The 26,695-nt window shown below is 44.0% G+C and overlaps 1 protein-coding gene across 1 annotated transcript; it reads left to right on the forward strand.

The window, feature by feature from the left end:
* The first annotated feature begins 8,076 nt into the window (after positions 1-8,076).
* Positions 8,077-25,953, forward strand: JPT1 (Jupiter microtubule associated homolog 1). Its single transcript, NM_001099943.1, is given in 5 exon segments — positions 8,077-8,234; positions 17,916-18,058; positions 18,422-18,519; positions 19,594-19,612; positions 25,781-25,953. Coding segments are annotated over 5 exon segments (465 nt in total). The 5' UTR covers positions 8,077-8,178; the 3' UTR covers positions 25,930-25,953.
* Positions 25,954-26,695: the final 742 nt, after the last annotated feature.

Genomic DNA, 26,695 nt, shown 5'->3' on the forward strand with positions numbered 1-26,695 from the left:
GGGAGACTCTGGTCAGAGTGTGTACTTCTATGTAGGAGACTGGGACTGCAGGAGGTCAGTAGAAAGTAGAATCCCTGGATATAAGGGAAGTTTTTTGGAGAATTTTGCCAAGGTCTTTGTGGGAGTTACAGTGTATTGGAGAGATCCAACTGTCCTGCTGAGGTTTATTTTTGAGTTAAGATACTGCCGCTTTTATTTATTTTTTTTAAAGATTTATTTATTATTTACGATAGACAGAGAGAGAGAGAGAGGCAGAGACACAGGCAGAGGGAGAAGCAGGCCCCATGCAGGGAGCCCGACGCGGGACTCGATCCTGGGTCTCCAGGATCACGCCCTGGGCCGAAGGCAGGCACTAAACCACTGAGCCACCCAGGGATCCCCATACTGCCGCTTTTAAATATGACTAACACTGATACTGGATTGTGGTTTTGCATTAGAATCTCCTGGTAAGCTTTTAAAAACATACCTGTGCCTGGGTCCTACCTTAGAAATGTATTTTCAAAGCAGTATAGAATTGAGAAGCAATTCTGGGAAGCATCATCACAACTCTTAAGAGTTAATTAAGCACCTTGTGGATGGTGAAGATTACATGAGATAATAAACGTTTTAGCTGCCTAGCACAATGCCTCCCACGTACTGAACTCTTTAAATAAAAGTTATTATTTTCAGCGCGCAGTAAGGGCCATAGGATGCTGAGGTTTCAACAGAATTCCATAATCTGCTGATGCCTTGCACTTAATGTAAATGAAAAACAGCAAGAATTTTCTATTCTTTTAAAACCATACAATCTTTGTCTCATCAGTTATTTTTTTCATAAATACTTAATGCTAAATTGTGTCCTAATGAGTCTTTAAGGGGATCCCTGGGTGGCTCAGCGGTTTTGCGCCTGCCTTTGGCCCAGGGCGCGATCCTGGAGTCCCGGGATTGAGTCCCGCGTCGGGCTCCTGGCATGGAGTCGGCTTCTCCCTCTGCCTGTGTCTCTGCCTCTCTCTCTCTCTCTCTCTCTATCATAAATAAATAAAAATAAATCTTAAAAAAATAATGAGTCTTTAAGGAGAAACTGTCCTCAGAATATTGATTCTCCAATATCCTAAGAACCAAAGACCTGTCCACTACATGCTTCAACATTCTGATTGTGTAGGTGGTGATTTGAAGGTGGTCCTCCATGTAGTAGGACACACATGTACTTTATAGTGAGATTTTAGTCTGTATAGTGGTTAGCTAATGAAAAGAGTTCCTCAGAGTTGGAACATAATTAGAATAGAGCATATAAACAGGTTAGGAATTTAATCTATTTGGAATGTGGAGTGTTATTTCCCTGTAAGCAGTGACATGTGACTATGAGATCATTTTAGGATTTCCTATACCCCTGGGGCCCTTATGAAACTGTTTGAAGTCTCAGAATTGTCATGTAATGTTTGTTTTTTTGCAATTCATGTTTTTAAGGCATATTATATGGCTAACTTTGCCACAAGTTTACAGAATTTAGAATATTAAGGGAAGAATTTTCTCACATTTTTCAGGGCATGCTGTTTTTTAAAAATTATTGGTTGTTTGTAATTTTAGCAATTGTTTTTGCAAAGGAGGCCAGATTCATCTCTAGGAGAGCAGGACAGATGGCTTAGAGGAGTTTTTTGCTTGTTTATTAAATATAGAAATAGTAGCATGGGATTGGGGAAAGCGAACAAAATCCACATCATTTTATTCAGCTCAATCTAGAGAAGGAAAAGAGTGGGGAAATAGGAATCACGCTCTCCCTCCACAATTCAGTGATTAAAAAGGACGTGAGAGTGGCATGTCAGACCAGTAGAGGATATGTGCCATTTTGTTTACCTTTGACAAAGTAGGCGAAATGTGACTGCCATTTTCCATATCTCAGGTGGTTTGTTTATATTATGGCAAATGAGTTTCAAGAGAAAACAAACGCCTTCAGTTGTCCCTGTGCCATTGATATGCCTTTGTGTGTGAGGATATAGCTAAGAAAAGAATGGACAGATGCATACTAAATTTGGCTGTAAGAGTGATGGATACAGAATGTATGTGTAAATATGTGTGGTTAAGTCACACAGAAGTGACATGGGGCACCCTGCAATCCTGGGGTTTCTAACCCTTGTTAGAAATACTTGTCAATGAGTGATTTATTAATTCAGGTACTTAGTGAAATTCAAAAGCACATGAGTAGCATTTTAATAATGGAATAGAAAATACAAGAAAATGTATTGGGGTGCCTGGCTGGCTCAGTCTGTGGAACATGCAACTCTTGATCTCAGGATTATTGGGCATAGAGTATTTAAGAAAACAAAAAAGAAAATATTAATGTTCGATCATAGTTTACTGTTCTTGTAGGTTAGAAATAGTCAACTGTCTGCAATTTCATTTGGGTTCAGCTTATAACATGTTCTGGATCAGAGTGAGAGAAAATAATCTAAGAAGTTGATTCAAACCCAATTGCATAAACTAGATGGAGTAAATCCCAATAATAAGGCCCTCTAGATTGCCCATTTCCCCTGGCATTCTGGAATAAATTGGGGCAGGTTGGTATTATGAGGGGTCAGAACAAAGTGGGTAGTATTTGAGGCAAAAAACATGCTTGAGAGCCAAGAGATGCTATTTTAGTGCATATTGTGTTTCATTTAAATTTAGTTATTACCTTAGTAGGCATCAAGTGGTGAAGAACAACTTCTAGATTATTCTATTTTGAGTAAATTGTACATTGCATTCTTTTTTTTTTTTTTTTTTTTTTATTTATGATAATCACAGAGAGAGAGAGAGAGAGAGAGGCAGAGACATAGGCAGAGGGAGAAGCAGGCTCCATGCACCGGGAGCCCGATGTGGGATTCGATCCCGGGTCTCCAGGATCGCGCCCTGGGCCAAAGGCAGGCGCCAAAACGCTGCGCCACCCAGGGATCCCCTGTACATTGCATTCTTGAATAAAACTCTCCACATACCCAGCAACAAATTTAAAAGCCAACAAGATTTATGTCCATGTTAAAGGAAAATTATTAGAGCTTTAAATATTTCTTGACATCTTTTAAATAGTAATTTCTTGCCACCTGCTTCGGAACAATAGATTTGAGTTCTGAGGAAAGTCTGAGAACACTGGGTTTATAAAAACTTACTGGGAACGCTGATTACTAGGCTTTCTAAATTGAAGTAGAAATGAACATTAGTACTGGAATATAGTAGGGAAGTGGCAACATGAAACTAAGTGAAGTCAGAGGGCACTTGCTGCTTAGTAGATAACTGCTCATTCTCCCCTTCACTGTATTTAAAAAGCAGGTGAAAATGGAACATACATATAGGGCAGTGGTTTTGAAATTGCATGGAACCATGGGGTTCTGCCAAAAAAGGATAGTGGATAGAAAGGCCAGCTAGGGATGGAGAAGCAGAAGGGGCCAGGATTTCATAACCTCTGCTCAGTTTAAATCACAGCTGCTTTATTCATCTATATATTTGGATTCTGCTTCATAAATGTTTGAAAAACATTGTTATAATATTGAAATAGCTGTTAGGGAAAAAAAAAAAAAAGTAGGGCAGCCCGGGTGGCCCAGCAGTTTAGCACTGCCTGCAGTCCAGGGTGTGATCCTAGAGACCCCGGATCGAGTCCCATGTTGGGCTCCCTGCATGGAGCCTGCTTCTCCCTCTGCCTGTGTCTCTGCCTCTCTCTCTCATGAATAAATAAATAAAATCTTAAAAAAAAAAAAAGAAATAGCTGTCAGACCATTCCTTGTCATAAGGTTTCATCTGTCTTAAATATTTCATTAGTTTTTTTAGGTGAACCGAAGGATTTAGAGCAAATTTTGTTTGTATTGATATACAGTCTTACATATGTATTTTAAAATTTAATGATGGACCTTCATGATTTTATTTTATGTTTTAAAATAATATATTTATTCATGAGAGACACACACACACACAGAGAGAGAGAGAGGCAGAGACACAGGCAGAGGGAGAAACAGGCCCCATGCAAGGAGCCCAACACGGGATCGATGCCAGGTCTCCAGGATCATGACCTGGGCTGAAGGCAGCGCTAAACCGCTGAGCCACCCAGCCTACCCAACCTTCATGATTGTAAAAGCAACCATCCTTTTGTAACTTTTCATCCTGATCTGATCTGTTGATTTTTTTTTTTTTTTATGATAGTCACAGAGAGAGAGAGAGAGAGAGAGAGAGAGAGGCAGAGACATAGGCAAAGGGAAAAGCAGGCTCCATGCAGGGAGCCTGACGTGGGACTCGATCCCGGGTCTCCAGGATCGTGCCCTGGGCCAAAGGCAGGCACTAAACTGCTGCGCCACCCAGGGATCCCTGTGTTGATCTTTTGAATCGACTATAATTTTATTAATGTCCCATTTTCAATTGGGTTGGTCATCTGGAGCAAAGGTCATTATAGCTAGAGCTATGTATCATGTTTTACCATAAATCTCCATCTTGTAGCAAAAAGTGGAGTATAGAGATTTTAGTCAAAACTATTATATGACATGAGCAAGTAAATAGTAAGGCTTGTCATTCTGGAAATTTCTGACAATTTTACATTATTTAAGGCAGATTCTTTTTTATTATTTTTTAAAATTTTATTTGAGAGAGCATGAGTGGGAGGGTTGTGGGGGGCAAAGGGAGAGGGACAAGCAGACTAGACTCCCCACTGAGCATGGAGCTGGATACAGGGCTTGATCCCAGGATACTGGTATGATGACCTGAACCTAAGGCCCAACCAACTAAGCCACCCAGGTGCCCCTATTTTATTTTATTTTAATTTATTATTTTTTAAAAGATTGATTTATTTATTTTATTTTAGAGAGAGAGGCAGAGACACAGGAGGAGGGAGAAGCAGGCTCCATGCAGGGAGCCTGAGGTGGGACTCGATCCTGGGACTCCAGGATTGCACCCTGGGCCAAAGGGAGGTGCTAAACCACTGAGCCACCCAGGGATCCCCCATTTTATTTTTAAGGAAGCTCTGTGTGGAGCTTGAACTCATGATCCTGAGATCCAGAGTCACATGCTTTACAGACTGAGCCAGCCAGACATCCCTGAAATTCTTTTTTAAAATACAATGCACCCCCCCAAAAAAAATAAATAAATAAATGAATAAATAAATAAATAAAATAAAATAAAATAAAATAAAATAAAATGCACCAAACAGGCCTGCCTGAAATAGCCTTAATCAGATATGTATTTTACATAATTTATTCTTCTTTACAAATCATTAGATTAAAAGACGGATCCCTTGCATTTGAAGCAAAGGTTCTCAGCCCAAGCCAGTGTGAGAGTTATCTGTTTAACTTCTTGAAGATATCCATGGTCAGACTCTACCTGCCCCTCCCCAACCAAAATTCGAAATCAGTAGATCTCAGATGGGGCTGGCATTCATCCGATGTGCAGCCAGGATGGGGCAGCTGCAATAGAAAGCTTTAGTTTACCAACTACATTTTTTTTAAAAGATTTTATTTTTTTAAAGTAATCTCCATACCCATTGTGTGGCTCAAACTCACAGCCCTGAGATCAAGAGTGGCATGCTATACCGACTCAGCCAGCCAGATGCCCCTACCAAGTACAACATTCTTAAAATTACCTCGTTTCAACCTTCACAACAATTTAAAATAGGTGCCCTTAACCCCATTTTTACAGATGAGGAAACTGGGTTCAAGAGCATAAATGACTCAGAAGTGTCTTTTTAAGGGAGCAGGACCAGAACCCAGGCTTTCCCATTTCCAGTCCAGTGCCATATTGCCATATGAACCTGTCTTTTCTACTACAGGGGAGGGAGGTAATTAGGACAAGTCTAGAGTGAACTCAAAAGTTTAGGCCAAAAGGGACCCACCCAGCCTGGCATGCCTGGCTGGCTCAATCTGTAGGGCATGGGACTCTTGATCTCTGGGTCTTGAGTTCAAGCCCCATGTTGGGCATGGAGCCTAGTTAAAAAAAAAAAAAGGGACCCACCTGAAGATTTGTCCAAACCTTTCATTTAACACATAAATACAACTTCAGACTATTAAAAAGTTTGTGATTACCTTCCAAGTGTGTCTGGAAATAAGCATAGCTATCACTTTAATGATGGCTTACATGTTGAGCCAAGCACTTTCATCCATTACTTCATTCAGTCCTCACAACTCTGTGGAATTGAAATACTATTTTGTCCTTACTTTACAAGTAGGACAACTAGTGCTCAGAAGAGGTAAGAGGCTGGATTCAAGCTCTGATTTCTCCTGTGGGAGTCTACAATAGCAACCACCCATACTCTGCTTACCTCCTAGTTGATAATTATATGACTTAAACAAGGAGAGCATGTGTGCTCACTGGCTAGCTTGGTCTGAAGGGTTTATGTGTGTGTGTGTTTTAAAAGTTTTAGGAAACAGGGATCCCTGGGTGGCGCAGCAGTTTAGCGCCTGCCTTTGGCCCAGGGCGCAATCCTGGAGACCCGGGATCGAATCCCACATTGGGCTCCCGGTGCATGGAGCCTGCTTCTCCCTCTGCCTATGTCTCTGCCTCTCTCTCTTTCTGTGACTATCATAAATAAATTTTAAAAAAATAAAATAAAAGTTTTAGGAAACAAATGATTAAAAGTAATAAAAGTTTTGGAAATTTAGGCCCACCATTTAAGAATGGGAAGATTTTATTAGAGACACAGAGAGGGAGGCAAAGACAGGCAGAGGGAGAAGCAGGTTCCCCTCAAGGAGCCCGATGTAGGACTCTATCTCGGAACCCCAGGATCACACCCTGAGATGAAAGCACAGCTTAACCGCTGAGCCATCTAGGCATCCCAAGAATGGGAAGATTTTAATTCAAACAAATGGTCAGCGGGATCCCTGGGTGGCGCAGCGGTTTAGAGCCTGCCTTTGGCCCAGGGCACGATCCTGGAGACCTGGGATCAAATCCCACGTCGGGCTCCCGGTGCATGGAGCCTGCTTCTCCCTCTGCCTATGTCTCTGCCTCTCTCTCTCTCTCTGTGTGACTATCATAAATAAATAAAAATTAAAAACAAACAAACAGTCAGCACATAAATATATGATCCATGCCTCCTAGAAAAGAAATTCTCTCTGGCTGTTCATGAAAACCCAGGAGACTGGTTAAGAATAAAACTTCCAACTTCTAGGAAAGAGGAGGCCACATAAATAGGAATGTTCGATTTTTTTATGGAAATATTGAAAAAGGTCTGCCTTGAGGAAACATGAATGACATGGGAAGGCCTACACTCTGATTTGCTCAAAACTTTCCTACTAGAATCTTGTAAACAGCCATTCTTGAGCGCTCCAAGTGTTGTCTGCATTTGTTGCAGGGATAGATTTACCCAGACAGGTGGAGGAGTCATGACTTAAGGATTATAAACAGCTGCAGAGGCCAGGGCTGCTCCATCGTCTTGGTAGCGAGGGATGTGACTGTTCTCCACCGCCGCGCATTAACTAGCCTTAGAACAGGCCCTCAAATCGGAACGACTGTAATTTTGGTCTAGTACATGCACCACCCATTTACAGCTAAATAGTAACATTAAAATGTGAAGAATTTCCAGTCGTTTTAAAAGGGATCATCTTGGCTTGCTTTCTGCTGCTGACTCATAGTGCTGCTGTTTTGAGACTGTCGTATTTCCAAAGGGGACACACAGTAGGTATTCAACGAATGTCAGTTTGTAGCAGACATTTCCGTCCCTTAAGGAGCATGCCCTTGCTGTCTCTCCATGAGTAAGGCGAGTAAGTGGGTGGTAAAGACAAATCCGTCCTCGGCTTGTGGGTTCCAGCTCGCCCAGGGCGAGCTTTCCCCTGCCAGGTAACTTTCTTCGGTGACAGCCAGCACCACTTGTGCCCAGCGCGGGGCAGGTTTGTCCTTTGTCCAATCATCACCGAGATTTGGGGGGGTGGGGGAGGGGGAACTTCCAAAGACCTACCCCGACCAGGAAGGGGGTGGGTTTAGGCTGAGCAGGGGCCGCCGCAGCCCGTCGAGGAGAAGCACGATGCTTGGCACTCCAGGGAACCAATAGGAACGAAAAAGGCTGTTTGAATTGGCCAATAGCGGCAAGGTGGGGGCGGGCTTCCCCGAGCCGTATAAAGGCTGCGGCCGGGGAGGCAGGCGGCGGCGGAGGCTCCTGCAGCGGTCGCAGGCGGTGGGGAGGGGAGCTGCTCGGCGGCCCGCGGACCCGACCCTTTCAGCGCTCTGCTCCCGCGCCTGCCTACCTCGCTCCTCGGCACCATGACCACCACCACCACCTTCAAGGGAGTCGATCCCAACAGCAGGAATAGCTCTCGGTGAGGCTGCGGGGCCGCGCCCGCCCCGCGCGGGGCTCGAGGGGGTGGGAGGGTCGGTCCCCGGCGGAGCCTCGGGGGCCGGGCGGCCGGTCGTTGGCAGTAACGTGCCCGGGGCGCCGCGCTCGTGCGGGGCCGGGCGGCGGGGCTCGGCCGTCGGCTCGGTCTTTGTGCGGTCCCGCAAGCCCCGCGCGCCGGCCCCGCCCGGTTGCCGCTCATCTCCCATTCATTCCTCCCCCGGAGCGAGGGGTCGGCCGGGCCGGGCCGGGCAGGGCCGGGGCCGCTCGCCCTCGCAGCGCGGCCGGCTTTCGGTGGTCGGGCCACGCGGAGAGCGTTTGCTTCCTTCCCTTGGCGCGGCCGGCCCGGCCCCAGGGCGGTGGTCTCGGCCGCCAGGTGCCCGGGCAGGCCCCCCCATTGTCCCACCCCTGGGCACGCGCTCGCCGCGTCCGTGGCCCGGGGCAGGTGGCGGCCCCCCGCCCGGCGCGACAGCCCCTCCTGCGGCCGCAGCGATCGAATCTTGCGGGCTCCTACCCACGGGGGCCCGCCCGGCAGGTGGCATTTGTGGTCGGGCGGGGCAGGTGATCGCGACCCCCGCGCCCGCCCAGGCCCCCGCCGCCAGCCCCCCGCGAAGTGCTTCCCCTCCGCTAACAAAGGAAAGACCCCGGCTCCTTCCCCTCCCGCGCCCACCTCGGAACGCGAGAGGGGGGTGAACCAGTGCGAGCGGGTTTTCCGCGCTCACACCTTCGGACCTCGGTCTTTGCATCCCACCTTTCCCCCCCGCCCCTTCCTCCTTTGACGTTTGCCGAATGAGTTCTTCGCTGGCCCGGGTTCCCGAGCTGGAGGAGGCTTCCAGTTCTTGGGCGGGGCCGGAGACATCCATTGTCTCTTCCGTACTGTCGTCTCCACCTGGGGAGCCGGGGCCTTTCTGGCCAGTGTTGCTGCAGCATTTGGGGGAAGAAGCCACTGGGTGTTTGGACTGGAACCCTCCCTTCCCAAGCCCTTGCCTGACCTGATGGAAGGGTTTGTAACCGGTGCAAGGTGTCCACATTGTCTGGGCTAATTGGCACCCTGTTCCTTTTGAGGTAGGATACAGGCATTTCTGGGATCCTGCTCAAGGCTTGTGGGAAGCTTAGGTTCCACTTTTTCTGGGCACCTATTCTTCACTGATCACGACCTGCATTTGTGTGCAGCCAGCCTTGGGGTCCTGGGCAAGTGGCACAAAGGGAGCCATTTTGTGGGGCTAAGAAGACGGCTGTGAAATAGTGCCTCACAGGGGTTGGTGAACTTGGGAACAAAAAGCTGGCCTCAGCACCGAGTCTTAGGTTGGACATGACCCTCCTTTTCAACTCATCCCTTTATCTTACACAATGTAGAAAAGAGTAGGAAAGATTTAAAAAAAAAAAAAATTGGTGGGTCCTTGCAGGTTGGGGACCTTGAGTAGGAAGAGACGTTTGAAAATACTGGTCACTCCCTCTTCTGTTGTCATCCTTGCAATGAGATCATTTTTTTTTTTTTCAGAGGACACTGGAACACACTGCACCTTGGTTTTTCTTTTTGTGCCATGCGGTCAACTTTCTGCTGGTCAGACTGTAGTGGCTGGAATGTGAAAACTGACACATTGTTATAAATCAGGTTTTATCTTTGGGGTTGCTGTTCAGTGCTTCATAAAGAATTTCAGTAACCGAGTCAAATGGATCCCCATGCTATTTTTTTGATATGTGTATTGGAGATGTGAGATGGGAATGGTTTTTGGTTCCGCAGAATAAATGTTTTCATTCACCTTTTGTCATCAACTTCCCTCCAGTATTGTGATCTCTGGACTGGAGCTTTGTCCTTACACTTACTTCTTATCTTTCCTTCCTCTGTAATCTCATCGGATTCTTCACTTGTTTCTGAAGTAACATTCTTCAGGCTCCATAAGCAACATTATCAGTTTAGTCTGGTAGGGGATGATCTGCAAAGATCACATGTGAACTCTGGGATTTAAAGAAAGAAGAAAGAAAATGAGTAATTTTTTTTTTAATTGCTATCCATAGCACACGTGCACATTTTTGTTGAGTCTCAAATATGTAATCTTGGTTTAGATCAGAAAGAATGAGAGGATCTTAAAAAAATAAAACTGAAATAATTTCTGTCTTATGATCCAAATCCTTTGTTTGGGGATGTCTCACTGTTACAAATGGGCTCTACAACACTGACGTCATTGGAGTAGGTATTACCTGCTATTGCGGAAGGAACACAGACCTTTAAAAAGTTGAGTGCTCAGAGCTTTGACTTTCTTTTTAAGCTGATGTTTGGGTGCTAGTGTCTTTTTTTTTTTTTTTTTTTTTTTTTTTAAGCCAAAAAATACTTCCCAAGCCACCAGGGTTTTGGAGATTTTCATCTTGCTAAAATAACTCATGAAGGTTTAATTATGATGAGAAGAAAAAAAAAAATCATTCCAATCCCTAGGGAGTGGAGGGGATGACAATGAAGCAAGTTAATTCTGATTTTATTTCAGGCGTCTTTGTTGATTTGAGGAACAAGGGATAAAAACCTGGTTGCTTCAGAACTTTAGCATGAGAGAGAAAGCCTATTAAGAATTTATAACCCACCTTTAATTATGATTTAATAGATTTAATTAAGCAAAACTACAATTACCATCTTTATAAAACATATTTGTGGACACATTTTTTTTTTTTTTAAACATTTATTTGAGAGAGAGAGCAAGTGAGTGGAGGGGAGGGGCAGACAGGGAGAGAGAGAATCTCAAACCCACTTCCTGCTGAGCACAGAGCCAGATGTGGGGCTCAATCCCACCACCCATGAGATTGTGACCTGAGCCAAAATCAAGAGTCAGACGCTACCCAGGCGCCCCTGAACACACTTATCTTAATCCATATAATTAATTTAAACTAAGTGGATATTTAATGTCTGAAACTTTTTAAAAACAGAGTTTTAATTTTAACATGTTACAAAAACCATAATGGGTCTCCTCTCACCCCCTGCCCTAGGGGTTAAATAATGACTTTTATTTAGTGTAAATTGCATATTGAATATTACTGTGGTCAAACACAAATATGGGATTCAGGGGAGGATGCTAGAAGACCTGCAGAAGAAGTATAAGACAGTCTGAGGTTGGAAAACACGGAAGCTAATCAGGACCAGCTACATAGGTTTGTATGAAAATGAAAGAGAAAATAGCCTCATATGCTCCCTGTGTTTCAGCACTTTGAGCCCTTCTTACATGCCTGCCAGGGACTTGAGGACTTGGATTTTGGTCCTCATCTTTGTCAGTTTAGTAATATTGGACAGTTTCTTCAGAGGTTCTCAAAGGCTTCACTTTGCTCTCAAAAAGTGAGGCTGTTGAACTAGATGGAACAGAGCCCAGCAAACTATTGCCCTTGAAATGCTGTGGACACCTGATTTTTATATTCACAAATGATTGTTAAAAAACTATTGATTTCATGTGGAAATTACATGATGATCAAATGCAGTGTCTGTAAATAAAGTTTTGTTTGAACAGAGCTGCACTTACTCGTTTTCATGTTGACTATAGTTGCCTTTGTGCTAATAGAGCCAAATAGTTGATAAAGACTGCATGACGCACAGGCCAAAAACATTTACTTTCAGGCACTTTTAACACCAAAAGGAGAGGATCTGCCATCTTTTCCTCCATGTGCTACCTTATACTCTTTGAGCCTTTGGAAGGTTCTACTCATCAGCTTTATGGAGGAGGTGGAGGTTTAAGAGGTTAAGGCTGGGTTTTGAAGAGCCCTTGAGGCAAGGGTGGAGAGCGCTCTAGGCAGGAGTAAAGATGGGAGCAAATACCCAAAGTGGGGATAAGCCCACTGTTCAGGGAAGTGGCTCAGCTGGATTGGTGAAGAAGGTAAGAACTGGATAAAGTGGAGAGGCCCTGTTGATAGTTGGTCACATTTCCTTCATTGCTGTCAGGGCTTCACCAAGGCTTGCGTCTGCTGGCTTGTGGGTAGCAGGGACAAGGTAGGAAGGGGACCCCCGGCCTCGGTGTCAGCTGCACCCAGGGAGCAGAGGAGCTGGGATTTCTGTTGAAAGATGCAAGTATTGGGATCCCTGGGTGGCGCAGCGGTTTAGCGCCTGCCTTTGGCCCAGGGCGTGATCCTGGAGACGCGGGATCGAATCCCACGTCGGGCTCCCGGTGCATGGAGCCTGCTTCTCCCTCTGCCTGTGTCTCTGCCTCTCTCTCTCTCTCTGTGTGTGACTATCATAAATAAAAATAAAAATTAAAAAAAAAAAAGAAAGAAAGATGCAAGTAACGTGCCGTCCTGTGTGGATGTAGGTGTCCACAAATGATCACATGCAGTGGCCAGTGGGAAAACTAGTATTGTCAAAAGAAAGGTTTTCAGGGAATTCTGGAACCCAGAAGCAACCTTCAAAAGAATTTTAGATTGGGGCACCTGGCTGGCTCAGTTGGTGGAGCAGGGGAGTCTTGATCTCAGGGTTGTGAGTTCAAGCCCCACATTGGGTGTGGAGATTGCTTAAAACACACACACACACACACACACACACACACACACACACTTAAAAAAAAAGAATTTTAGATTATGGCAAGACAGAAAAATATGATGTATAAAAAAAGGACATTGAGATTCACCTGAAATCCCATCTGAGAGCACAAACCCTGGAAAACATCGTGGTGTATGTACTTTCAGGCATTTATGTCTATTTATGATGATAGTAGCTAGGAACACATGATGGCTATGTTCCAGGTTCTGTTCTAAGCACAGTCTATAGGATATCCTTAGAATAGTCGTACGAGGCAGCTACTACAAACCTCTTTTTTATAGAAGAGAAAACCAAAGCATTAAGGGGTTAAGCAGTTTTCCCAAGGTCACACAGCTAGATAAGTGTATCCATACCATATACACATTGTTTTATGTAACATGTAATTGGCCTTATGTTTCTTTTCCAACGTTTTTCATTCACTGAGTTTTAGATAACATCTGCTAATGAAGGTAACTCTGATCCTACTATATACAGCTTTCTGTTGTATGGACATGTCTTGATAACTAAGACCCTACTAATGGCCAGTTAGGGTATTCCCAATTTTATTTACAGATTAACATTTTTACAGGAGTCTCCTTGTACATATATCTGATTATCTAATTAGAACAACTTCTGGGGCAGCCTGGGTGGCTCAGCGGTTAGTTCCGCCTTCAGCCCCAGGTGTGATCCTGGAGTCCCGGGATCGGCTCCCACGTCAGGCTCCCTGTAGGGAGCCTGCTTCTCCCTCTGCCTGTGTTTCTGCCTCTTTCTCTCTCTCTCTCTCTCTCTCTCTCTTTCTCTCTAGATCTCTCATAAATAAATAAATAAAAATCTTAAAAAAAAAAAAAACAATTTCTGGAAGTAGAAATGCCCGTTCATATAAAAAGCAAACAGTTGACACGTATTATCAAAATATGCTTTAGAAAGTTAGTATAGGGACGCCTGGGTGGCTCAGTGTTTGAGGATCTGCCTTAGGCTCAGGGTGTGATCCTGGAGTCCCAGGATCGAGTCCCACGTCAGGGTCCCTGCATGGAGCCTGCTTCTCCCTTGCCTGTGTCTCTGCCTCCCTCCCTCTATCTCTCATGAATAGATAAAATCTTTAAAAACAAACAACAAAAAAAAGGGACACCTGGGTGGCTCAGTGGTTGGGCACCTGCCTTCGGTTCAGGTCATGATCTGGGGATCTGAGATCGGGTCCCACATCGGGCAAGTAATCTCTACACCCAGTATGGGGCTCGAACTCACGACCCCGAGATTGACAGTTGCAGGATCTGACTGAACCAGCCAGGCACGCCTCTTCTACTTTTTTTTTTTTAATATTTATTTATTATTTTATTTTTTAAGATTTTGTTTATCCATGAGAGATACAGAGAGAGAGGCAGAGATACAGGCAGAGGGAGAAGCAGGCTCCATGCAGGGAGCCTGACATGGGTCTCCAGGATCACGCCCTGGGCTGAAGGCAGCGCTAAACTGCTGAGCCACCTGGGCTGCCCCTAAAGATTTATTTTAGAGAGAGAGAAAGAGCATGTGTGCCAGTTGGGGGAGGAGGAGAGGGGGAGAATCCTTAAGCAGACTCCCTGCTGAGCAAGGAGCCTGACACCACGGGGGCTCTGGGCTTGTGGGGCTCCAGCCCACGATCCTGAGATCATGGCCTGAGCTGAAATCAGGAGTCCCACACTTAACCATCTGAGCTGCCCAAGTGCCACCGGTGGCAATCTTTTTGAGAGAGAACTGTTACCTTGACAGAATTCTGAGAAGAAACTGACAAACTCTTCATTGTAATAGTAATTGTTAATAGATTCTCTCATTAAGTGTTGAACATACCTAAAAATCAGTAGTTTTGGGCAGCCCCGGTGGCGCAGCGGTTTGGCGCCGTCTACAGCCTGGGGCGTGATCCTGGAGACCCTGGATCGAGTCCCACGTCGGGCTCTCTGCATGGAGCCTGCTTCTCCTTCTGCCTGTGTCTCTGCCCCTCTCTCTGTGTGTCTCTATGTTTTTTTTTTTTTTTTTAAGTTTTTTATTTATTTATGATAGGCAACAGTGAGAGAGAGAGAGGCAGAGACACAGGCAGAGGGAGAAGCAGGCTCCACGCACCGGGAGCCCGACGTGGGATTCGATCCCGGATCTCCAGGATCGCGCCCTGGGCCAAAGGCAGGCGCCAAACTGCTGCGCCACCCAGGGATCCCTCTGTGTGTCTCTATGAATAAATAAATAAAATCTTAAAAAAAAATCAGTAGATTTGAACAACTTACAGCAGCTTGACCCTACTAGAGCTATAGAACACTGGCAAAACACATTCTTTTCAAGCATATATAGATTTATTAAATTGATCACATATTAGGCCTTAAAGCACATCTCAAATTTCAAAGGATTCATGTCACACAGGCTGTTGTCTGTGTTATAATTAAAAGTTAGAAATTAAGGGCAGCCCGGGTGGCTCAGCGATTTAGTGCCACCTTCAGCCTACGGCGTGATGCTGGGGACCCGGGATCTACCTGCATGGAGCCTGCTTCTCCCTCTGCCTGTGTCTCTGCCTCTCTCTCTCTCTCTCTGTGTGTGTGTGTGTGTGTGTGTGTCTCTCATGAATAAATAAATAATCTTTAAAAAAAGTTAGAAATGAATAAATCAGAAAGACCCCTATGTTTGGAAACTTATAGATATATTTTTAAATAAATAATGTTTGGGCTAAAGAAGAAAATAATGGACGTGACAAAACATTTAGAATGCAACAGTAGTTTTTAAAAATAATCAAGACTTGGGATACCTGGGGGGCTCAGTGCTTCAGTGTCTGTCTGCTTTTGGCTCAGGGCATGATTCCGGGATCCTGGGATTGAGTTCCACATTGGGCTCCTTCCTAATGTCTCTGCCTCTCTCTCTCTTTCTCTCTCTCTCTGTGTGTGTCTCTCGTGAATAAATAAACTCTTTAAACAAAAAATCAAGGCTTGGAACACCCTTAGAGGGACACTTAGAAGGGTTTGCACTGCAAGTGTTTAATTTCTCCATTCTTTTCTAATGTAAGGACCTGCATTTGCAAATGACAACTTAGGTATTTGGAAACTTGGATGAAATGTACATCCTTCTAGAAAAATATTTCTCAAACTGATTTAGGAAGAAGTAGGAGACCAGACTACTCCTGTCTCCAATAATGGAACAGAATCAGTAGTTAGAAAACCTTCCCGTAAGAGCATGTCCATTTTCTCTTTTGCGAGTGACAGGACAAGTTAAATTGAGTTTTTCCAGGGAGGGAACACATTGATCAAGCTGAGGCACAAAGCTCTGCCAACATGCAAGTGCTAGGTTTCCTTGCTGAACCAAAAGCTATAGATGGTGTCCAACAGTGCCTGGTTATCGAACATGCCTGGAGCCTCCCACCAGTGTCTCTTACGGACCTCCTCCTGTGGCTGGTCCCTCGTGTTTGCTAGGAAGAACGCTGTGTTGGTACAAGTGTATAAACAGGGCTTGCCTGGTGATGCCGAGAGAGGAGGAGACTGTCCTAAGCTTTCCTTGGGCTTCTAAATTGGTCAGCTTAACTTTTACATGTATATTTATGTATATACAAGTGTGTGTGTGTGCATATATATATGTGTGTGTGTATATACAAATATATATATACTTGTATATACATATTCAGAAATGCATTCTGAATACGTAAATAACAAGATGCGCTTCTACACTTCTCTGCAAATATATCCAGCTTAGCTCATTAGGTGAGGTCTGTTAGGTCTTCTGCTGTCTCCTAAAAGGGAACATGAGACAGGCTGTTTTAGCTGCCTTGTGTGTCAGACAACTTTACACAAATATTATAAAACAGCATTTTGTATATTAACATCCATTGTTGAATTTTTTTTTTTAATTTTATTTATTCATGAGAGACCCAGGGAGGCAGAGACATAGGCAGAGGGAGGAGCAGGCTCCCTGCAGGGAACTTGATGTGGGACTCATCCCAGGACCCCGGGATCATGACCTGAGCTGGAGGCAGACGCTTAACCACCGAGCCACACAGGTGTCCCCCTAGTGTTGAATTTTTTAAAACTTTTAAGTTTTTTTTCTTTTTTTTTTTTTATTCACACACACACACACACACACACAGAGGCAGAGACACAGGCAGAGGGAGAAGCAGGCCCCATGCAGGGAGCCTGATGTGGGACTCGATCCCTGTGACTCCAGGATCACGCCCTGGGCCAAAGGCATGTGTTAAACCAATGAGCCACCCAGGGATCCCCAACTTTTACGTTTTTTTATTGAGAATAGTTGACATACAATATTATATTGGTCTCAGGTGCACAACATATAGTATGTGACAATTCTATACATTATAAAATCCACAGTAAGTGTAGTCACCATATGGATTTATTACAGTATTATTCAGTATGTTCCCTATGCTGTACTTTTCAGCCCTGTGACTTATTTTATAATGGGAAATTGGTACCTCTTAATCCCCTTCACCTGGTTCCCCCCATCCTCCTCCTCCCCAGTAGCCACCACCAGTTCTGTTTGTGAATCTGATTTTTTATTTGTTCTTTTGGTTTGTTTTTTAGATTCCACATAGAAGTGAAATCATGTAGTGTTTGTTTCTGTCAGACTTACTTCATTTAGCATCATACCCCTACATCCATCCATTTTGTCTCAAATGACAAGGTTTCATTCTTTTTTATGGCTAATATGTCATTGTGTGTATACACATACACACATACCCACACACACACACCACATCCTCTTTATTCATCTCTCAGTGGACACTTGGGCTGCTTCCATATCTTGCCTATTGTAAATGATGCTGCAATAAACTTAGGGGTGTATGTATCTTTTCAGATTAGTGTTTTTGTTTTTGTTTTTGGTATCCAGCTATCCAGAGAAGAATTACTGGATCAGGACCCTCCATACTGTTCTGCACAGTGGCTGCACCAATTTACATTCTAACCAACAACTGCATGAGGGTTCCTTTCTCTCCACATCCTTGTCAACACTTGTTATTTCTTGTCTGTCTGCTACTTAGCCATTTTGACGGGGTATGATCTTGTGTTGAATTAATACCATGATGAATCAAGTCCTTTTTCCCATTAGTAGCTCTCACTTTGAGAAGGGTAGGGGGAGGAGGGATGAATGAAAGGAGTTTGAAAGTATTTATGCTGAGAAATGTTTTGGTATGATCTGAAATGGATGTTTTGCAATTATTCCAAGGGTTTTGCGGCCTCCGGGCGGTGGATCCAATTTTTCATTAGGCTTTGATGAACCATCAGAACAACCTGTGAGGAGGAACAAAATGGCATCCAGCATCTTTGGGACACCTGAGGAAAATCCTCCTTCATGGGCCAAGTCGGCAGGTACTGCTTATATCTGTGATCACCAAAGGGACAGACCCAGCATGAATAACTACCGTTGGTTCTGCGCTAGTGAGCCAAATCTAGTTCAACCATAATAAGATCAACTACAGTTAAAGCTTGTCAGTGGAGAAAAGACAGGGACCAAGAAGTGGGAACCACTGAGTCTCGAGGGGTCAGAATAAGGACTGAGATCAGATTGAGTTATTTGGTCCCTCTGTAGAATTCTCAAGCCCTCAGTTAACGTTCCTAACACTTAGCTCATTTTGTAATAGGAGACTAACATGAACATCACTCACAAAATAAATGTTTTGCTTTAGTTCTTTCTGTCTGTCGTGTTCTTCAAGGAAGTATGTTTTAATTCAGGTGCCAAGTCTAGTGGTGGCATAGAGGATTCTGAGTCATCTGGACCCCAGAGAAGGAACTCTTCTGAAGGGAACTCTGGAGACTTCTTAGATCTGAAGGTCAGTGTGACAAACTGAGGGGTAAGGGTACTTTGTGGTTAATACAGTTTAGAAATTCAGTTCTCTCCTTTTGTACTAAGAGCTTCAGTTCTGCCACTGGAGCCTTACATATGTAGAGATAATTAGGAAAGGGACTGAGGCCACATTGGTAATGGAAGATGGATAAAGAATAAAGTCAGAAGAGTGAGGTGACATGATCTGGGTGTACAGAGATCTCTTCTACCAGTAGGATTAGTCTCTCCTTCACTCTGGATTTTGGGAACTTCTGGATCACACTTACTTCCCATGTAACTCAGAGTAACATTTGTGAGTTCAAAGACTGTTATCGTTGTTGGCAAACATTGTTCAGTTGTTCTAAGCTGAACTCCAGGAGACTGCAGACTGGGCATTACCCTCAGTTGTCTGCAAAGGAGCATGGTCCCAGTGCCCCCAGGTGCGGGTCTGGAACCCTGGCAGGGTGGCCTCCTAAGCAGGGACCTCCGAGCACAGAGGCATCATGCATGCAAGTGTAGAGAGACCTGTGTGGGGTTTTGGAATTGATAGATGCTCTTCAACAGCTAGATAAGGAGAAAGGAGAGGGAGAAAGGAAAGATAAATTTACTATTTCCCATTGATAAAAGATCCTCTGACATGCTAATTGGTATTAGACCATTGGCGTAAATGTTAATTTTTTTTTTTTTTTTTTTTTTTTTTTTTTTTTTTGGTGTGTTAGGTATTGCTGGCCCTGGGGAAACTTGACATGCAGCATTTTCCCAAAGTAAAGGTTGTAATGTAATTGTGTTGCTCCCTGCCCCTGAACTTGACTGCATCAAGATGAAATTTCACATCTGTCAGTGGAGGACAGATAGATAGTAGCCTCTTAGAACTATGACTGTTTTGTTTGTTATAAAATTAAAATCCGAAGTAAATTTTTAGGGGCACCTGGCTAGCTCAATCAGAAGGACATGTGACTCAATCTCAGGGTCATGAGTTTGAGCCCCACGTTGAGTGTAGAAATTACTAAAAAAAATTAACTTTAAAAAATAAATAAAACTGAAGTAAATTTTTAATTTCTTTTCTTTTTTTTTTTTTCAGGGAGAAGGCAACATTCATGGTGAGTCCTTCAGAAGCCTAAATTTCTGGTTCTGTAAATTTTTTTTTTTTATTGTTTTTAAGATTTTATTTATTCATGAGAGACAGAGAGAGAGGGAGAGAGAGAGAGGCAGAGACACAGGCAGAGGGAGAAGCAGGCTCCATGCAGGGAGCCTGACGTGGGACTCGATCCCAGGACCCAGGATCAGGCCCTGGGCTGAAGGCGGCGCTAAACCGCTGAGCCACCCGGGCTGCCCCTGTAAATGGTTTTAGAATAAGTCAGAATTTTTACTGAAATTGTGTCTTGGGGAAAGAGACTGGGGAGTGAAACCTGGCTTTGCCCCAAGTGCCAGCACACACTGGGTGGGGAAGAGAGAAAAATTAAACTGGGAAGTTGCAAACATGGTCACATTTGTATCTGCCGGAGTGAGAGCAGTGTCAGAAATGCAGAAGGAAGGAAAAATGGAGAGTCTTTCACAAATACGTACAGTAGTCAGGCTGGTGTCTGTTATTCTTAATGAGAGCTTTTTAGTAATAAGACTCCTGGCATTTCAAGCTTGGCGCACAACATGTAATTTGCCAAGTTTGTTTGATTTTACACTGGGGCGCTTATTCAGCAAGACATGTTCCTCTGTGATCTTGTGGATGATGATTTAGGGGGCAGATGTAAATTTTTAGCATCCATGTTACCAATTATATGTGGAAATGAGCTATAATCATTTATTTAATGATTTTCAATCTTTGAAGTATTTATTGGCACTTCCTTAACAAGTGCCAGAGAATTAATTCTGCATGTAATGAAAGGCTTATGTGTGTCAGGCAGTAGGAATCAGGTGAAAGTTGACTCAGTGAAATGCAGCCGTCAGAAGGCCATCTGGTCCAGAAGAAGGAAGAGGCTGCTTCCTCAGGGCCTCTTCCTACCATTACATGTGGCAGTCGTCCCGTGAAACAGGTGTTTTAAGAACCAGATCCCTTTTCTGCCCTCTCCGTATTTCTTTTCTTTCTTTCTCTTTCTTTCTTTCTTTCTTTCTTTCTTTCTTTCTTTCTTTCTTTCTTTCTTTCTTTCTTTCTTTCTTTCTTTCTCTTTCTTTCTTTTTCTCTTTCCTTCCTTTTTTTTAAATTTCTTCCTTTCTTCTTTTTTTTTTTTTAAAGATTTTATTTATTCATAGAGACACACACACAGAGAGAGAGGCAGGGATACAGGCAGAGGGAGAAGCAGGCTCCATGCAGAGAGCCTGACGTGGGACTCGATCCACGGTCTCCAGGATCACGCCCTGGGCTACAGGCGGCGCCAAACCACTGCACCACCGGGGCTGCCCTTCCTTTCTTCTTTTTAAAGATTTATTTATTAGAGTGTGCATGAGCAAGAGAGAGCACAAGCAGGGGGGAAGGGCAGAGGGAGAAGCAGACTATGCTGAGCAGAGAGCCAGATATGGGGCTCGATCCCAGGACCCAAGGATCATGACCTGAGCCAAAGGAGATGCTTCACCAACTGAGGCACCCAGGGGCCCCTCAGATAGTGTTTAATTGATGGGCTTGGTAGGAGAAGAATCCCTTGAACCTGTGAGCGTTACCTGGGTTCTTCCTCAGTGCACAAATCACTTTCTCACTGGACTGAAGGTGTATTGGTTATTGTTTGTGTCCAATGTGTTCTGTTTGCAAAGAATCTTTTCTGGAGGTAAAGAAATCTTCAGGGCTTTTCAGTTTCGCTGCTTTTCATATTCTGAAATACTTCCACACTCAGCCTTACTTATTAGCTAACTCTTAGTCACTACTTTTAGCTAATGGATATAGTTTGAAATTCGGGGAACCTGAAGAAGTATGTGAGAGACCTGATGGAGCTGTGAAAAAATTTGTCATTATTCCTCCTAATCATAAATTCTCCCCCGAGATGCCTGGGTGGCTTAGCGGTTGAGCACCTGCCTCCAGCCCAGGGTGTGATCCCAGGGGTCCTGGGATCGAGTCCCACATCAGGCTCCCTGCATGGAGCCTGCTTCTCCCTCTGCCTGTGTCTCTGCCTCTCTCTCTCTCTCTCTCTCTGTGTGTCTCTCATGAATAAATAAAATCTTAAAAATAAATAAATAAATTCTCCCCCAGTTCAGTTGGTTACAGTTGCTTTAGGTAAACAGCATATTGATTTGCATAGCGTGACAAGCCTTTACTTTTAGTTCATTTGTCATGAAATGACAAGGGGCATAATAATTCAACATTCATCTGGTGGCATAGAGGTCAGCCCTAAAGCCCAGCTACTCTACTCAGTTTATGTTTTTGTTTTTCTTCTTTTTTTTTCCTTCTTCCTACTCAATTTATACAAGACAGATTTTGTTTGGATAGGAGGAAAATTGCCTTCTTCTTTAGGGGAATTAAACATAGGAGTGGCCAAAGGGAATGTGTCGGAAATCTGTAGCGGAGGGAGACAGTCCACAGGGTTTAGGTCGAAGTCTTTCCTGCCTTCAGGCAAGTTAATCTGACGCATTTCTTGGTGTTCCCAGTTCTTCCTTTTTTCTTTTCTTTTTTTTAAATTTATTTATTCATGAGAGACACAGGGAAGCAGAGACACAGGCAGAGGGAGAAGCAGGCTCCCTTCAGAGAGCCTGATGTGGGGCTCAATCCCAGGACCCTGGGACCACGACCTGAGCCATCCAGGTACCCCCAGCTCTTTCATCCTTATAATAAACCACTTTATTGTTTATTATGATGGAAGTGTCTGTTCAGTTACCTTGTTGAAATACCAAAAAAGACAAGTTAGGAGTATAAAGATTGGTATTATAGTAGAGTGTGTCTAAAATCCCATTTTTCAGTTATTTGATTGAACAAACAATAGCTTTCTCTTCAGGCCCTGTGTAAGTCTCTAAAGCCTTACTTTCAGTTCCTATACTTGCCTCATTATAGACTAAAGGGATGGCGTAACAGACTAGCCTCCATTCTTTCTGGCTGGAGTATTTCTGACTAGACAAAGAAACATTTAAATTAAGGCCTGCTGTTGTTTATTCTCCATATGTGCTTTTTTTTTTCCTTTCTTTCTTTTTTGGCATGTTACCTAGTTATGAAAGACAATACCACCCCCTTAATAATGAAAGACAAATGTAAGATTGATGGGTATGAGCTTGATTTGTGGAAGGGTGCCTGACTGGCTCAGTCAGTAGAGCATGCAACTCCTGATCTTGAGGTCCTGAGTTTGAGCCCCATATTGGGCATAGAAACTACTCAAATTAAAAAAAAAAAAAAAAATCATTTTATGGAGGGGTGCCTAGCGGGCTCAGTCTGTAGAGCATGGAACTCTTGATCTCAGGGCTGTGAGTTCAAGCCCCACGTTGGGTGTAGAGATTACTTTAAAAAAAAAAAAAAAAATCTGGGGGCAGCCCCGGTTGTGCAGCAGTTTAGCACTGCCTGCAGCCTGGGGTGTGATCCTGGAGATCCAGGATCGAGTCCCACGTCGGGTTCCTCTAGGTTCTTTTTTTTTTTTTTTTTTTTTTTTTAATTTTATTTATTTATGATAGTCACAGAGAGAGAGAGAGAGAGAGAGGCAGAGAGAGACACAGGCAGAGGGAGAAGCAGGCTCCATGCACCAGGAGCCTGACGTGGGATTCGATCCCGGGTCTCCAGGATCGCGCCCTGGGCCAAAGGCAGGCGCCAAACCGCTGCGCCACCCAGGGATCCCCCACGTCGGGTTCCCTACAGGGAGCCTGCTTCTCCCTCTGCCTGTGTCCCTGCCCCCCCCCTCCCCCCCCCGTGTCTCTCATGAATAAATAAATAAAATCTTTTTTAAAAATGTAGTACAAGTGGTTTTAGGGACATGACCCTTTAATAGTCTTTGAGGGACTTAAAGTACATTTTTTTTTAAATCAAAACTTTTCATTGGTATCCAATACAAGTCCATGTGAAGTTCTTACACCTAAAGGTGTCTTTGTGTGCGTGTGTGAGAGATTTTATTTTAGAGCAGGTATCAGACTATGCAACTGAATTGAATTTGATGGTGTAACGTGGAAATGAGATGAGACATTTTGCAGTCACTTTTGACGTGGAACAAAGACTTTTCCAAGTTTGGAAACTGCCTCATTAAAAATATATGTTTGTTGGGGATTTCACAGATTAGTGGATGGATCATCAAGCAATGTCTAGAATGTTGGGTAATAATAGGCTAATTTTCAAGACTTTGACATGGAAAGTACCCAGTTAATATAAATGGGAATGACCTGATTAATGGAGATATTACAAGTCAGTAGGAGAAAGGTAATCTCTTTAATAAATGATGTCAGTTTAATGAGTTATCTTTGTGGTTAGAAAAAAATCTAGGGGATCCCTGGGTGGCTCAGCAGTTTAGCGCCTGCCTTTGGCCCAGGGCGCGATCCTGGAGTCCCAGGATCGAGTCCCACGTCCAGCTTCTGGCATGGAGCCTGCTTCTCCCTCTGCCTGTGTCTCTGTGCGCCCCCCCCCCCCCATGTCTATCATGAATAAATAAATAAAATCTTAAAAAAGAAAAAGAAATCTAAAGGGGCACCTCAGTGTTAAGTGTCCAAAGCTTTTTTTTTTTTTTTTTTTTTTTTAAGGTTTAATGTATTTATTCATGAGAAACAGAGAGAGAGAGAGCCAGAGACACAGGCAAGGGAGAAGCAGGCTCCATGCAGGGAGCCCGAAGTGGAATTCAATTCTAGGTCTCCAGGATCACGCCCTGGGCCAAAGGCTATGCTAAACCACTGAGCCACCCAGGCTGCCTTGCAAAGCTTTTTTTTGAGAGAGCGAGCGAGCACACACATGCTCACCATAAGCAAATGACTCTTGATCTCAGCCCATACACATTGGGCTCTGCCCTGGGTATGGAGCCTACTTGAAAAGAAAAGGAAATCAAGTTCGTGTAAATGTAACATAAACCAGGAATGAAATAACATTTCACCTATCAATTTGGGCAATTTTTAAGGGGAGGTGGTTATCAAATGGTGGGTACGTAAAGGTATATGGACGGTGGACTCATGCAAGATGTGGGTAGAGCACGGCACAGCCTCTTCAGGACGATGCGTAGTATCTGTTCATTTTGAAGACAGGAGCCCTGGTATCCCTGTGGGTACCTATTCCAGTCTGTCTACATTATAGCTTTGTTTGGAATGATTGGGATGGTTCTAACTAAGAGTGTAAAAGAAGGATGTTTGTATCATGTCAAATACAACAAAAAACAGTATGTATTATCTGTTAGGAATAAAATATAAATATGCATTAAACAAGGGATTAGACAACTCCTAGTTGGCCCTTTGGAAATAGGGAGAAGAGACCCACATGGAAGTGGATTGGGGGTCAGGGGCCTATAGCTTGTCTGTAAAGTTCTTTTATTTTAAAGAGAGTGCAGTGGGGAGAGGGAGAGAGAATCTCAAGCAGACTCCCTGTGGAGCCTGGAGCCTCATGATCCTGAGATCATGAGATGAGCTGAAACTGAGTCAGACACTTAACCTACTGAGCCACCCAGGTGTCCCGCTTATCTGTAAATCTTTTTTTTTTTTTTTTTTTTATCTGTAAATCTTTAAAAATACTTACATCTTCTGGGCTTCTAGATGGCTCAGTTGGTTAAATGGCCAACTGGATTTTGACTCAGGTCATGATCTTGGGGTCTTGAGACTGAGCCCTGAGTCAGGCTCTGTGCCTAAGGAGGGAGCCTGTTTGAGGATTCTCTCTCTCCCTCTGCCTCTCCCCCTGCTCTCTCTGTCTCAAATAAATAAATAAATATTTAAAAATAAATGAGCAAACAAATAGATAAAATACTTAACATCTTCATATACGTGTAAAATTTAGAAAAGAACATACTGGGCAGCCCGGGTGGCTCAGCGGTTTAGTGCCACCTTAGATCCAGGGCGTGATCCCGGGGACCCGGGATCGAGTCCCATATCAGGCTCCCTGCGTGGGGCCTGCTTCTCCCTCTGCCTGTGTATCTGCCTCTCTCTCTCTCTCTCTCTCTCTCTCTCTCTGTCTCTATGAATAAATAAATAGAATCTTTAGAAAAAAAGAAAGAAAAGAACACACACAGACAAAAGCCTGAGGACAAATATGGCAAAAGACTAACAGTCGTTAGTTTGGGGGACATGGTTGAATGATTGTTGCTTTCTTCTCTAGGTATGATTTGAACCATCCCCCCCTCCAAATCTTAGACTCTTCATCTTACCTGGAAATAGTTTTTAGCTTTAACTTCCTTCTGTTTTCCTAGAAAACGTGGACACAGACTTGCAGGGCAGCCTGGGGCAGAGTGAGGAGAAGCCTGTGCCCGCTGCCCCTGTGCCCAGCCCGGTGGCACCGGCCCCAGTGCCGTCCCGAAGAAACCCCCCTGGCGGCAAGTCCAGCCTTGTCCTGGGTTAGCTCTGATTCTCTTGAACTCTGTCGTTTTGTTTGTTTGTTTTCTCCATGCTTGTGAACTGCACAACTTGAGCCTGACTGTACATCTTTTGGATTTGTTTCATTAAAAAAGAAGCACTTTATGTACTGCTGTCTTTTTTTTTTTTTTTAATTTTAAATTTTTTTTTTTTTTTTAAGAACAGGTTTCTCTATCTGTCCTGATTCCTCTGGGTCTGTAGGCCATGGCATGAGTGTTTTCTAGTAGTAGATTGGAGGGAAAGTTTTGTGACACTTAGTACAGTGTTTTTAAGAACAATTTGGTTCCAAATGTGTTAGAGGATCTTTTGTACTGAGGTTTTTAAAACCCTTTCTTTGTCAGCTTTACTTGGGCTTACCAAGCCTTGTTTGGACAGACCAGTAAACAGTCCGCAGGCATCTTCAGGCCCCCAAACACAGGGTTGTCTTTATGCCAAAACCTATTAGTGAGTACCCTTTGCTAAAAGCATCTTCCTGTGCCATACAGAACAATAGAGGCCTGCGCCTCATGCCTTGCTGCCTGCAAAGCAAAAAAAACCTGCCTTTTTAATTTTTGAACCTTAAAAAATAAGCCAGATACTAACTCAACTAGCCGCTGAGCTAAGCCTGCCGCTGTCACTCAGAGGAAGGCTTCGACTTATGCTCAAACTGACAACTTCCAAGTGGTAAGCAAGCAAGGGCGGTGACCACACAGAAGTGGGTCTCCGTCATGAACAGACCCCCAGGGGGCAGTGCTCTTCTTAGATAACTTGAA

This window comes from Canis lupus, chromosome 9 (genome assembly GCF_011100685.1).
Source record: "Canis lupus familiaris isolate Mischka breed German Shepherd chromosome 9, alternate assembly UU_Cfam_GSD_1.0, whole genome shotgun sequence".
Classification (NCBI taxonomy): domain Eukaryota; kingdom Metazoa; phylum Chordata; class Mammalia; order Carnivora; family Canidae; genus Canis; species Canis lupus.